Raw genomic sequence first — 15758 nt, forward strand, 5'->3', positions numbered from 1 at the left:
AAAACTTAGTTGACTTACTTTACTTTGACTTTGTTTGCTGACTGACTGACTGACTGACTTATGACGCTTCGCGCCCTTCTGCTGTCACTGTACCACGGTCAAACACGTCCCGGCACAACACAGCACGCAACAATAGTTTCCCCCCCTTTTATACAAAACAAAAAACCCATTCGCATTAAAAACAAACCTTACAAATAACAACATGTAAACAAACATACTAAACAATGACATAAATAACCTTATGGCAGTTAAAATAGCAATACAATGTCAACAAGTGTCTTTATTCTTGTTATACATTTTCACAATTACAACAAACTATAGTTTTTGTATATATAATATTACTATTTATACAACTTTTTAAACTGACATCAAATAGCTTTTGCGGCTCCAGACAAATTCTATTTGGTGGAAAATAGAGCAAAATGGCTCTTTGGCTAGTAAAGGTTGCTGACCCCTGTGTTAGTCATTCCACCTCATGCACCTATTTATTTGTTCCACTCGATGTCGCTGTTTGTACCGTTTTCTCCAGACAACGGTGTTTTACATTGCTGAGGGGAGCAGAAGCGCAGAGAGAGACCAGACGTCAATGTACTGTATGTGTGTGTGTTGTAGCCTACTGTTTTCTGTAGTTATGATTAGGGATGGGTATCGTTTGGGTTTTTTCCGATACCGGTGCTAAAACGATACTTTTAAAACGATACCGGTGCCTAAACGGTGCCTGAACCGATACTTTTTTTATTGCCAAGGCAAATTTAACAATATATTTAACTGTTTAAAGTATACTATACATATTAGTGCTGGGCAACGATTACAATTTTTAATCGCATGGAATGTTTGCGATTAATCTCATTGTTATGGCAAAGTTCAATAATTAATTCAAAGGTAGTGTATTGTGCACTTTTATTTTAAAAGTACTGCTATATGAACAAAAGTGCAATAACATTTGGTTTGCAAACACTTTAAACAAATAAGGTTCTTTTTAACAGCAGTATTCCCTTTACACAGTAGCAGTTATATCTCTTCACTATCTGTGCTCAGTGTGTGACTTCATGTGAAACGTTCCACTGCTGTGCAACAGGAATACAATGTTTCAGCACGTTTCATCTAAATGTGTGTCGTCTTCATGACAGAGCATGTGAATGCAGCTCTACTGTTCATCAATATAATGCTGTAACTCAGAGGTGATGATGGTTACCCAGCGATCAAAGAATAAAGACACACTTACGCACAATGTAGGTGTATTTTCCCTTTAACTCACGAGATGCAGGTAGCATGTTTTATACTTAATGTGAATTTAATTCATACTTTGTTGGCATCTTATTCTGAAAATCGGATGTTCCTCTGAAGAAACCGGATGTTGTCTCACGTTAAATCTTTCCGCTAACTTTTAAAGTCCTTCGCTCGCTCCCGATCTGTGCCGTTTGAATGCGTTTACCGTGAATTTCAGCGTATAGGTCACTAACATGTGAGTGTCTGCTGAGTTGACCACGGAGACCTGAGTGTCTGCTGACTTTACCGCAGCGATGTCCAGTAGTCTCCATTCCTCCACCGCTGCCAGTGAGCAACGGACATTCAAAATAAAAACAGCCACACTTTTGACCGTTTACCTTTCGGCATTTTCTCTATTAAAAGGTTGATGGCTAGCTAGCTGCTGTAGCTATACAAACGGTAGCTATCGTTACCTGCTGCCAGGACGGAGTCATCAGAGTAGTGTTAAAAAAAAGTATTTCAATCGGCTCAGGCACCGAAAAGAAGCACCGAAATCTGCGTTGCGTTTCGGTCCGGTAGGTATCGGTCGTATAGGTACCGGTTCCATATTGGCACCGGGTTTCGGTACCCAACCCTATGATATCCCACATGTTTTTGTGTAGTGAAATATTAGAGATCGATTATTAATGAATGTCTTTATCAAGCAGAATAAAAACACTGGCAACAGAGTAAAAAGCTGTAATGACAGAAAACTCTCCTCCTTCAGCTTCTCCAGAATATGCATGTATGTGAGACTTTGTGCGCTCTCTAGAGTCACTAAATGCTTGTACTAACTTGTAGACTGGTGCTGTCCGTCTCAAGACAAACAACGTGAGAGTTGGGAGGAATGTACGTTTAGGAGCGTGTCCGAAGAGAGCTAGGCCAACAGAGAGTTAACTAATGTCACTGTGCCACGTAGTGCCCATGCAGCAGTCGATTGGAAGGAACGAGGCGCTTGGTGTGCACCCCGGTGTGTTTGTATCTTGGTGCTTGCTGCTCGTTTAGTGTTAAAATGTCTGAAGATTTCACAAAGACAGACAAATTGTTTTCAAATGCTTTCGAAACAAAAAGTCCTGTAGACCGATATTTAAGTAGTTATTTTGCAAGCCTAATCAAATTGTTTACAGGATATTCAACATGTGTTTCAATATAATACATGTAATACTTCTTTCTTTACAAGGCTTGTATAAATGTGATACATATGTTAATGAGATATGAAGTTATTACAATTAATTAATAATTCCCATATATGCTGATTTACGGAAAGGGTTCATAAAGGGCTCAAAATGTCTGCCAGAGAGCCTCAAACACTCAATGATTTAACAGCGGGACACCCCTAAACCCTCACAGACTTCGCGGGAGCGCGCCTCAAAGTCAGTGAGTCCGTAAGGAGATTGGGATTGGGCCAATGAATTATCGGGGAGAAGCAAGTGCGTTGCACTTTTTACTGAAGTCCTGTGTAAAATAAATACATCTACATTCATAAAATAAAACGCATCGAATTCGTGAAGGGTCTTTTATTTTGACAAAATAGTCCTCTGCAGTGCATGTGATGTAGATGTTCTCTCTCGTGAGCTTATAAAAGTATGTTGTTTAGATTAGCAGCAGCTCTATGAGGTTGTGGATGACGTGCTGAGGTGTGTTTTGTCAAAAATCAATCGGATGATTGTCACATTTTCCAATCACTTAAAAAAAGGAATGGCTCAAATTTTCCACATATCAACTTTTTAAACACATGTATCATTGTGATTTAATTTATGTTTCTTCCAATCCTCACAGGTTCAAGAAAGGCCGTCTGTTTCCCCACAGTTTAGATCTGGGATGTCCCATCAAGCAGAAGCTGTGGGATGTTGACAGGATCAGTCACTGACGGGCTGGTGCACGTGGACGTCTATCCTCCCCTTTATGATGTGGATACTTCTGGTGAACCTTCTGGTGAAATAAGATCAACTCTTTAAATAATTCTGTAGTTTAAGCTAAGTTAAGTTGAAGCAGATTAAGTTAAGTATTGTTTTTTAAGTTTAAGTGGCTCTAAGTTTCAGTATTTCTTACAGCCTCTGTCGCTCTACTGCAGATCCATCCTCTGCTTCCAGCCTATAGCCATCTGCTACCTCCACCCTCTTCCAGCAGCTTTTACCACCCAGCTGCTGCCTCATGCTCCACCTGCAGATTCTGGAAGGCGTCTCCACCTAAAGCCTCCTGACTTGTCTTGCTCCATCCTTTCAGCAATAGTCTCTCACAGCCACCTTAAGATTTAAGATATAACGCCTTCATAGTGCAGTAGCAGTCTACTGCAAAAACCTCCACCTGCAGATGGCAAACAGCTGCAGACAAATACAACCACCACCTGCAGCATCTTCCAGCTACCTGCACCGCTGCCCCCCAAACCCAGAGTTATGGTGAATATCACCTTTCCGATAATGTGCAAAAACATAGCTGTGTAATAAAAGCATTGCAGAATCAGCAAAATCAGGGTCATTAAAATAAAACGAATGTCTTGCAATACTATTATTCGACGTATTTTCTGTTTGCATTTCGCCTTTCTTTATTCAATAAAAGAGCTTTAAGTCAAATCAAACAGGATTCACAGTTGTTTTTTTTGTTGCAGTGCACGCCGCCCGCTTCTCCCCGCTCATTTAGCACCCACGGTGTCACTGGGGCTCGCGGCCCACTCAAAGTGATTCATAAAAATCCGCCCCCGTCTTCATTTCCGGCAGCCAGACCGGCCTTCTCCCTTCCACGGCAGCTTCAGCACCGCGGACAGCGAACCCACTCCGATAGGCTGGAGGCCGTCGGCGGCCAATGGCTTCTGCTGCGTTGCTGTGACAGCGACGACCAGCAGCCTCAGCAGCAGCATCCCGGCAGCAGCCAATGAGAAGGCACCGTTTCTCTCCCAACATCCAACCCCGAATAACTGCAGATGCCCGCATCAAAGCAACGGGTCTCTCTCTCTCTCTCTCTCTCTATCTGGCAGGTTTATATAGCTGAGGGTATAAGCTGCTGTCTATTTTTGGAATACATAGTGGCCATTTTTTTCCTTCTTCTTCTCTGCTCGCTCTCTTGGTGTTGCGCGCTTTTGTGTCGATGAGGAGCGATATGCGCTGTTTTTATTTACGCCTGATGGAGGTTTGTCCAAGCTGCGAGCATCCTAGCGGGACATTAATAGCCGTGACGGTCGGCCTATAGATTTTTCCGTTTCTCGATGGAAGACATCTTCCTGCTGGCTGCGAGCGAAGGCGTCAAGTGCGTTTCGCATTCGCTCCGCATCTGTATTCCCATCGACGAGCCGAAGGGCTTTCTATAAAAGCAGCCCACCGGGGAGACAAACCTGTCCGGTCCGGTAACGTCGGGGATTTTTTTTATAATCATCAGGGACCGAGCCGTTTTCACTTCCCGGGCAACTTGTGTTGGCGGTGTGGGAACCGAGCAGAACGGATGGAAAGCATTTTTTCCACGTTTTGACCGCATTTGCCCGGCAGCAAGGGGGGGGGGGGGGTCAAGGTGTGATACATGGATCTCACAAGACGAGTCGAGTAATTCGAAGGTAGGAATATGAAGGATTGTTTTGCTGCATATAGCAACACCACCCCCCCCCCCCCCCCTCCCCCAGCTTTGCAAATGATAAAACATAAAACAACCACACGAGAAGCCCATCCGAAATGCTCAAAAGGCAACAACATAGACTCCATTCTTCCTATTCAGATCATTCATGTTGCTCAGAAATGGATCATACAGACATTAACAGCTACAGCATCATGTTTCTTGTGTTGAGGTTGTGGGTGTGTGAGAGCACAGGCCTATAAGCTGCTGTTGATGAAGCTGCCTTGTGTTGTTGGGCTGTTTTAAAGGCTTCCATTTTGAAGCTAAGATGGATGCTTGCGCACATTTCTCTCTCATGCCTCTGTGGCCTTATCTTAGTTCTTATATAATACTGACGGACACTGAAGCGGCTGCAGGCCCCAGCGATGTAAGGTATAGCTATACCAAGAGCCCCAGTGCACACTATTATGATGGGGGCTCTAGTTACTTACTGCCACATAGAGACTTGACATTAGACAACATCAACACACATAATACCCTGCAATCATCATTGCATACCTGTATACGACAACAATTTAAAAGAAAAACAGATAATTTATTTGAATATACTTTTTATAGTTTATGTAGAGCATAAGCAGATAATTCAATTCATTAATTCATTAATCCCCTGTCAGGCCCGTATACACTGACGTAACCAGTGATGTATATACCCAAAATAGAGACGTATCAGCAACAATATTTAATCACAGACTGTAAGGCTCAATTGGAATTTAAATTCAAGGTTGCACAGCCAAGGCATGATGCTCTTTGACAGACTCCTTTATGTGACTGCTGGGCATTTATCACACTGGTGCTGTGATCTGTGCTTACTACTATGAAGGAATGCCATCAAATTATGTAGCCATAGAATTGATTGTACATTTTGTCAGTCAAGTTGAGAGATCATAAAACGTTCTATTGTATTTAATCATAGGTAAATGGTATTCTTTTGTAAAATTCAATTCAATTACCTTTTAAAATCTTGAAAGGTTTCTCTGACTCACAAGCTTAACTCAAAGTCCACTTGTTAGCTTTTTGCGGGCTTTCAACCTACTTTTCTTCTGAGGAAGACCGTGAGACGCACTCGAAAGCTCTGGAAAAAGCTCCCGTAATGAGTGTAGCTATCTCCATGACAATTGATTGAACTCAGTCTCCTGAAAAAGACAATGGGATGCACTTAACATTTCAGGAAAGGCTCGTAAGTGGAACTTGAGTGTTCTCTTTCTTTAACTTAACTTTAATCATCTTGGTCATTCATTATGACATGTTTGTTGTTGATGGGGTGATTTGCGTTGTTTACTAGACGTAATGTAACTAATGGAGAATATTTCCACTCCTTTTTGTTTTTGGGTCCCAGGTTTGACTTCCTCCAGAAGTGAGACACTTTGGTCCTCTCAAAGCTCTTTGTCTGGACCAGTCAAGGAGCTTTCCCCCCACTGCTTCCCACTCCACCCTTTCTCCGTCCCACTGCTAACCCTTGTGCAGACATCATGGGTACGGTGCTGTCTCTGTCTCCCAGCTACCGTAAGGCAGCGCTGTTTGAGGACGGCCCTGCCACGGTAGGCCACTATACGGCAGTCCAGAACAGCAAGAACGCCAAGGATGCCGCCGCGGCAGCTGGAAAATCCCTCAAACGCCCCTCCATCATCAGTGTGTTGCCATGGAAACGCATTGTGGCTGTATCGGCGAAGAGGAAGGGCTCCAAGAAGTTGCAGGCAGACGTCGGGGACAGCGGAAAAGGGAGCTCTCCGGATGGCCACGCCTTGGCCACAGCCAACTCAGCCTCCAACAGCCTGAAGCTGAAGAAGTCTCAGTCCTGTGCTAACCTTTCATCTTACTCCTCTAACCAAGACCCCTCGGCCACTACCACCACTACCTCCTCCCACCTGCCAATCTCCAAGACCTTGGCTAACGTAGCTACTGTTGCTGCCAAAAAGAATTCCCTCACAGGTTCCGGGGTCCAGCCGTCGACTGCAACCGGCACACCAAAACGTGTCATTGTCCAGGTAATCCTAGCAGTTTCTTGTTTGGTCTTATTTTGTAAACAAAAGTTGTCGCTAAATGATTATTTACAAAGCCTTCTATCATCCTTAGCTAGTTATTGCTGCCTCATTTCACCAATCCTTTCCGCATTCCTCTTTCTTACCTTTCCTTTTTTCTTTGCAACCCAGGCTTCCACCAGCGAACTGATGCGCAGCCTGGGTGAGTTCCTGTGCCGTCGGTGTTACAGACTGAAGCGTCTATCCCCAACAGATCCGGTGCTGTGGCTGCGCAGCGTCGACCGCTCCCTCCTTCTGCAGGGCTGGCAGGATCAGGGCTTCATCACTCCGGCCAATGTGGTCTTCCTCTACATGCTGTGCCGCGATGTGGTCTCATCCGAGCTGGCTTCAGAGCGTGAGCTGCAGGCCTCACTTCTCACCTGCCTCTACCTGTCCTACTCCTACATGGGCAACGAGATCTCCTACCCGCTGAAGCCCTTCCTGGTCGAGGCGGAGAAGGAAGCCTTCTGGGACCGCTGCCTTGAGATCATCAACCGCATGAGCGGCAAGATGCTCCAGATCAACACCGACCCACACTTCTTTACCCAGGTGTTTGCCGACCTGAAGAACGAGAGCAAGAAAGAGGAGGAGAAGACCAAACTCCTCATAGGCCTTGACCGATAAGAGGGAACAGGAGGGGAAACGGATGGATGGATGGATAGAAAAATTGATGGAGTTAGTAGGTTGTGGACTGGTAGACTAATGTAATGCAGCGTAGCGACACATTGGAGCAGTACTGTTGTCTGGCGTCTCTACTAGTTTATCATTCACCAAATTTCCTGTTTTGTAACCCAGAACAAAGAGCTTCTGGGATTCAACACAGCATTTGAATCATTTGAGTTTGGTAAGGATCCAAACAGAGGCAGTAAACATCTAATGGCCTACGGGGCCCTGTTACCACAACAAAGCAAATTAAATCAGGGATGCTGTGCGGTGTAGCCACGCCATCATCAGCCACATTATTGGTCATGATTGGATCTGATTAGATTCTCAAGACTGTCAGGAAACTTGTTGATATCCAACACCTGGTACAATTGGCTCAGACCACGACAATAACAAGCTTTAAGGCAGAGATATCATTTGAAAGACGTTTCATCAAAGGCCTGGCCAGCAGGGTTGGTGATGCGACATCACCAGGCTGTGAGAAAGAGATATCTGTAATTTTCATCTCTTGCCTCAGGCTCAGAGACATGCATCGGTCTGACCTGTACCTTGTTTCAGTGAGATGAGAAATGCAATCTGATACTCCCATTGAAGTATTTTTCTGTCTTTTGATAAAAATGAATGGGTTGAGAAACGCCAGACAACACTGCTTTACTAATTAAGGGTGAATACTTTAAATACACAGATACAGTGTATTGATACGGTGATATTCTGTGATAGCATCCAGGCATTTCCGCTATAGAGAAATGTCACGGAGATGAAAACCAAGAACCACCTTGCATGAGGTCACTTCATATGTCCTTGCACATGACCACCTGCTTATTGCCAACTCCACTTTACCTTATTCCTATTGTCCTGCCCAAGCTTATTGCACTCACCAACACTGGCTGCAATGATACCACAACATGGATGAGCTAGAATCAACCACAACACAACTAGTCTGCAAACCTGTCGGACTGTGAAATTTAAGTCGTTGTTCGGCGTAATCGTACTGTAGTGGATCAATTCATCCACATCTTACGTAAAGCACTGCGCCTTCAAGGGAACATTTGGGTTCATCCAGTCAAATCTGGATGCTATTAATTGGGAGATCAGTTATATATTTTTAAGAGTATGAAAATGCTAACACACTGGGCACAGATTATTAATCGTTAAACAATCCCTTCCGTAAGAGGTTTACAATCACAAAAATATGGGAAAATGCAATACTGACCCGTCCATGGCATATTTAACACAGAGAATTATTCCGTTCATTCCTGTTTGTCCCCTGCACTTTCTCCTGCAGTCCACATTGGTGCTGTCCTGAGGTGACCAGAGGGAAATGTTTTACTGAAAGTAAGAAAGAAAGAAAGAAAGAAAGAAAGACAGAAAGAAAGACAGAAAGAACAAATGAAGATAGAACCCCGCGCTCATCTTGTATGCTTCATACTGTATGAATGATTGGTGTTGCTGGGTCGTGGAGGACGTATTCATAAAGTAGATTGTGTGATCTGTCTCAACCAATGGCCACACACGTCAGAATGAAAGAAGATGTGACTCTATTCCATGTGTGTGTGGGCAGACGCCACAAGTGTAGATGTGACTTTTTACTTCCAAAACAACGCTTTGATGTTGCTGCGGCCACTCAGCTCGAGGGACCTCCTCTGCTGTTTGAAGTGTCGCCCTCCCCCTCCCCCTCCTCTCTCCTCTGTCCTCTTTCCTCCGCTCGTTACTCTTCAAACAAACTAAAACAACACCGATTATCTCTTTCTTTCCACCTGCTCCAGTCCGGTCTGAACTGGTCCTGTCCAGTCTGGTGTGGGTGGTCCAGTCCAGTCCAATCCAGGTGTCCCATATTTAGAGACTCTCTGGTCTGCTGACCAGATCGCTTAGTTATTCACAGAGTTGTTTGACGTGCATGAGTGCTTCTATAGGTTTCCTAGCATGCTGCTTTGTGTTGGGCACACCGCACCTGATGTTACAAAAGAGACTGAGTGGTCGCCACGCTGAACTGCTGAAAGCTAGACTCAGTGATGTGACGTCCAGGCAACTCGGCACAAGGACTGCATAGCGAAGAAAATGTGTGAAAGGCTGGTTGTGTCCTATGCAGGACTTCTTCTGTTCTTGGTTCCATGGTGCTTAGGGGTCTTAAAGAACCCTCCCAGATTCAATGGTTCCCCCTTTCAGAAACCATTAATATCCTCCAAAACTCCCACACCCATGCAAGTGTCAGTCAGTTTGAGTGGATATTTAAGAGTTGCAGTTCAATAAAATTGGAGGCTTCACAGGAGACAACGTTTTAAAAGAATGATCAAAACTGAACCCCCAGATGCCAAGATATCCTGACTTTTAACCACGATTATAGGTAAAGCTCCAACAATGGTGGATCCTACATTTCTCATAATACAAACCCCACACCTCCAGTTTGTAACAATGAATTTCAGATAACATGTTTTAAGTCTCAAACCCAAGCAGAGATGATCCTGGTGCCATCATCAGGATTTATTTTTTCAAACTTTGGAAAGCTCAAGACAGTATATAACTGTACTTCATGTAAAAAAGGAAAGAAAATCAACCGAGTGCCTCAAGAGATTCCCTGCCTTGATGACGTCACGTCACTGAGTCTAACCGAAAGCCAATAAACTGTCTTCAAGTTTAAAAAAGCTCTGCCTTCTCAAACAGGGCAGAGATCTTGTGCCATATCATTCTAAAGACTAATTATTTCATACAACAAAACCTAAAAAACACACAAAGAAACATGAGCCAACTCCAAGTGTCCGACTGCTGAACTAGAAAAGACTATCGCGGATTCATGAATAAGCTTTTCCACAATGTTGCTATGTCATGCATCGAAGATGTTGGACGAGAAAAAAATGAACTTTTTTTCGATGGAAAGGACGCAGAATTGAAAAGGAAAGCTTGTGATTTTAACACACGGTGAAGTTTTATGTGTCACTTTGTAAAAATGTCAGCCAAAATTCGAGTCACTCTGTTAGTACATTTATAATTTATGGTAAAGAGATTTGGCCTGGTCTCTGATAAGATCAAAACTGAAAAAATGGGGGAATTTTAAAAGGTTGTTAACAAAACAAAATGTGGTGTCTGTTTCCAGACTGGGTGTGTCCACGATGCAGGTGATGTTTTTAACTCCAGCTGCATTTTGTGAGCAGATGAAAACCATCTGGGCTGCAGCAGGTACCATGCTGTCAAAAATAATGTAGCCTTGATGTAGAGTCAGACCTCATGAGACAAATATGCACAGGAAGAATGAATCCATGGCAAACAAGCTTGTTTACATGTCCTTCCTCCGAGCTGTTTCTGATAGGTTGAACAGTACACAAGTAGCATTATGATGACTGTTGAATAATGATTTTATTTCTTAATTTGTTGTATTTAAAGATTCCAAACTGCAGGTTGTTGGTTGAGCGGAGATATATCACATCAAGAGATTTGGTAAACTGACAGAAGTCACAGTGACGAACATCAACTTGTGTTTTTCTCCAATAGAGGAGTGATGAATGTTGAAATCAAGAACTGTTACCTGGATTCTTTGTGGTAAAACTTAAGGCTCGATTGACCGTTCACTAAGCCCTGCCACCGTTGGTTGCTGTAGCTAGAAGTATTTGTCAGCTTCTACTTTCTAGCTGGCAATGTTTGACGACGTTTCATCGGCTGCAGCTAGCTAACTAAGCTAACGTTAGCTCAACGAGTTGGTTAACAATGACATCTGTGGCTCACTTTCTTATTGTTTCCTGCTGACTCATTTTAAAATGTTGTAAAAGGGCTCTTAAATATACACTTGATGGCCACTTACATGATAAAATGTTAAAGAGTTAGTCCTGATATTGTAATTATAAGAAGGAAAAAGTAGGATTTGACTGGTTTTGTTTCACATTCAAGCTCACAAGACCAAAGTGTTTGTGCAAAACTAACATTATCTTCAGTAAAATTGGCTTGGTTTTGCTTGAGTATAAATTGCTCCTATTCCAGTAAAGAGCAGCACAGAGCCTCTAATGTTATAACCTAAGTAAAGAGGTTACTACTGTCGTAAATGAATAAGCCAGCAGCTCTTTTTTTTAAAGAATAAAAGGACACAACCCTCTAAACTCTTGAAAAGGGGTTCAGCGAACGGTCAATTGTACTATCACTATTAAATTCAAATTTGACACCCTATCCTATACACAACACACAGCCCCACTCACCCCAGGAGTATTACGTTTTAATTATCCAATACCATGTGACGACAGCTTTCGGCAGACAAGAGGAGAGATGAAGTATTTTTGCTGTGAACTGATGAGCAAAAAAAAAAAGAAAAATGTTTCACTATTTTTGCTTCGGCCTGCTCCGGGTCCTTCCAGCTGTGCAGGGACAATTAAAAAAGAGACAAGGATGCAAGGATAGGAGGCGAGGAAAGGAAAAGTGTCCTCTGAATGAACCTTTTTCTTGAAGTACAGGTTGACTACCCCTCCTATACATGCTCTCATCATTGATCAACTCATAACTATGTGCCATATTTTATCTTGCAACACATACAAGACAAAAACGTTGGTGTAACATATGAAGCTTATGATGATGACGAAGTTATTATGTTTCTTCCTTCCTTTTCATTTGTGAATCATGTTGTGAAAACAAGAATCTTTGTTGAACAAAAGTCAAAGGCTACTAGTGTTACTAGAGTGCTGATGCGGCAGTCTGTTACTATGTGGATGTATGAATATGTATGTGAGAAATAAGAATCATTTGATCAACTGTTACAGGTACTTTATATAAAAAACATTTACAAGCACGGTGTTCCTTTTTTTTTGTATTTTCAGGTCATGTGATTGTATAGCTAGATAGAGACAGTTCTTAGTCTGACCACAGTAAGGCAGCACTGAGTTATTGAAGTGAGCCACAGCGAGCTGCAGGTGAGGCTGCTGGGGAGTGTATTTGATTCAGGGATGAAGTGGTATTTGGGGAGTTTTTAGAGCTCCTATCCGGGAAGAAGCCCCATAAAGCACTTATTGCATGCTGACTCTCGAGCACCTAAGCGGGCGTAGTGTTGATGTTGTGACACACCGAGAGAGTCGTCAAGGGTGGATCTAATTCTAGCTGGGGGTGCTGAAATTATATTAACAAGTGCTGCAAGGAGATGGCGGCACGTGAGCGCTCCAGGAAAACTTCAACACACACCAGTCTTCCTGTACATACGCTGAAAAGTTTATCACACATACTGTACTGATCATTTTACATTGTACAGTATGTGTATATGTATCTGCCAGTTCAAGCAGACTCTAGATTTACTATGTCTTATAAATCCTACTATATGTAATGATGACATCATGGCTGCTACAGCTGAAATAATCTCAGAGACACTAGATCTCAGATTCTATCGGCAATTCTTACTGCTATAATATAAAAAAAACAACAACAATTAGTTAAAAAATCCAAACGTTAAGGCTATAGTTTAAAAACTATTATCAGATATCAGAAATCAGAATCAGAAATATTTAATTGATCAACGGGGTGAAATTCATTCATATATATATATGTATAAAGGAACATAAGAAAAATACAAAATAAAGGATTATGTAAACATAGTGTGCATAATGCTACAATATATAACACAATATCTGAGGAAAATATAAGCAATGAAAACAAGAAATGGAGTGAAATAAATATTCAAATATGTGTATCACACACGTACAACAAACTACAGTATAACCGCAGTGTCAACAAGCAAGTAAAAAAATGATGAGACGAATAGAAAGACAAAAAGGCAGAAATACAGCAAACTGGACGTTTTCTCTTCACTGCGCTGCTGTCCATGGTGCTGAATTGGCATCAAGGTCAGCCACGAGTGGGCGGTGCTGCAATCTAATTGTTCTTATTGTGTTCAGCAGTCTATTTATATTCCCCTGTACATGGTGTTTGTTACTGTTCCACTACCTACTTTATAGTCCATGTAGCAGCATGCAGACTATACTGTTATTCCTTGTCCCAGCAGGATCATGTTACTGTTATGCGACAGCACAGAGGCCCTCAGATAGGGAGACAGTCTGTGCGGCGGGGGGCGCTGTCCGCGGTGCTGAAGCAGAGAACGAGGCGATATTTACCAAAATAAAAGATCGTGTTTTGTGCGAAAACCATAGCAAGAAAATAGCAGGTAAAGATGATAAGTGACAGGAAATGAACACATGTTAATTCAAACAAACATGTCGTGGTTTCAGGTCTACATTTAAAATCGGCTTGGATGTATTAACATTTAGAGTCTCAGTGGGCTTTAATCATCAATGAAAAGAGGAGGGCAGTCCAGTCAAATGCGCGGGCACGTGCCAATGTGCATCACCACGACATGTTAGGCTCATGTACTGTAACAGTGAGCCCCATGTCTAAAGTGTTTCTCCCACTTGACTGATGTCAATCTGCCACGTGAGGGTTTTTTTGCACGGCAGAGGATCACGGAGAGGTGCGTAGACGGGTGAATCCCCCCCCTCTTCCCTCCCCTCACTCCCGCACGCGAGCTAATCGGAGAGCTTCCGCCCCGAGTCAGCCAATCAGAGCGAGGTGCGCTGCAGCTTATAAACCCATCTGCTGCCGAGCCTTTCCCGTCCACCGTCCCCTCAGCCGTCCTGTGAATCACTGACCCCAGCTGCATCCCTGAACTACTGCAACCGCGAAGATGGCGGCCCGGGTAAGATAGACATATATTTATACAGTACATGTTTTATTTACTCAACCAAAGATATGTAATATCCTCGTGTTGCTGTCCGGTAAATAAGAGGGAAAATGGCGTAAAACGTCGGGCGAGCGTTGTCCCCCCCCCCCCCCTTCAATAACCAGTCTTGGTACCTGCAGGCGCTCTGGATGTCAATGCCACAGCAGAACATGGTGTTTATTTCACGTGATGTCGCAGCCCCGTAACCCTGACGATGTGCCAGGAAGAATCATTTCCGCCCCCCTCATGCCGCTAACCGCTGCCTTCTCTCTGGGAGTATCGCTGGCTAAATCCCGGGCTCCCGCTTGCCCTTGAGCCGACGCTGCTGCGTGCAATCTAAAAACAGCAGAGTGGTACATCGTGTTCAAACCAGCCCGTGTCACGCAATCATGCGTTTGATGACATTTGGTCAAACAATGATTTTAGGATGTGCAGCGTCAGAGCTGTCAATCCACCTGGCTGGTGGATTGTGTGCGTATTTGTTCCACTGGTGGTTGTGCACACGCAGTTTGACGAATACAGGGAGGGGGGGGGATGATGTCAGGTAAACGGTGTCGAGCAATCGCTTTCATCTGGTCACAGAGATGCCTCTTAAAGAGTGGCATCCGCTGATTAAATGCAGCAAAAAAAAAATTGTAATGACGGACGGTAGGGCGAGACAATAAGTGCGTTTGCTGCATCGTGGTGTTTATATTCCAGGTGGAAGCTGGATTGCAGTGCATTTAGAAAGCTGATCACAAGTGGGGATGTCTGGCTCTTTTCAAAGCAGTGATTCTATCCTTTAATATCAGACATTCTTTATTAGGAATAACCCCTTGAAATGTACCATCTCGCTTTCAGGGGATCCTCAAATCATCAAATGTATCATCTGAACTTCAAAGGTTGCATTTTGATTTTGATAATATATATATATATATAATTATCATAATTCGAGACCAATGGTTCCCCAACTGTTTTTCCCATAAAACCCTTTTGTAACACATTTGGGGAAATATGCAGTCTTTGCGGCAGATAGTTATATGTCTCTCTCATGCCTGTACCATAAATAGGAAGCTGTACCGCCAGCAGCTAATTAGCTTAGCTTAGCATAAAGACCAGAAACAAGGGGAAACAGCTAGCCTGGCTCTGTTCAAAAGTCGACGAAATCTGCCTACCAGCACCTCTTATGCTCTCTAATTATTGACACTTTTGTTGAATCTGTGCGAAAAACCACAAATCGTCGCTTTACAGAGGGTTATGTGCCAAAGTGTTTCCTGGCTGGAAACAGTAACTTCCTGCGGTCCCGAACCCACTCGCAAAATGCAGAATGTTTTGCTTTGGCACTTCTGTTTCCCCTGTCTTTGTGCTAAGCTAACAAGCAGCCGGCTGTAGCTTCATATTTACCGTTCAAACACAAGAGTGGTATCAATCTCAGGGATTTTCAGAAAATTACATTTGAACTTACATTTGAGGAGGTAAAAAAACCCACCTGTGTTCTAATTTAGACAGCATCATTTCAATCTCGAAAAATGGTGATGTAGCTTTAAATCCAGAATGGGAAGAAACCGGACCCT

The 15758-nt window shown here is 43.2% G+C and overlaps 1 protein-coding gene across 1 annotated transcript; it reads left to right on the top strand.

Annotated features, from left to right (window-relative positions):
* Nucleotides 1–6317: 6317 nt before the first annotated feature.
* On the top strand, nt 6318–7490 carry LOC306709830 (cyclin-dependent kinase 5 activator 1-like; the record flags this gene model as incomplete). Its single annotated transcript, XM_079178127.1, has 2 exons — nt 6318–6833; nt 6999–7490. The coding sequence occupies 2 exons, from the start codon at nt 6318–6320 to the stop codon at nt 7488–7490; spliced, it is 1008 nt and encodes a 335-aa protein (XP_079034253.1).
* Nucleotides 7491–15758: the final 8268 nt, after the last annotated feature.

The sequence above is a fragment of the Pholis gunnellus genome (genome assembly GCF_910591455.1).
Source record: "Pholis gunnellus genome assembly, chromosome: 17".
In the NCBI taxonomy this organism is placed as follows: Eukaryota; Metazoa; Chordata; class Actinopteri; order Perciformes; family Pholidae; genus Pholis; species Pholis gunnellus.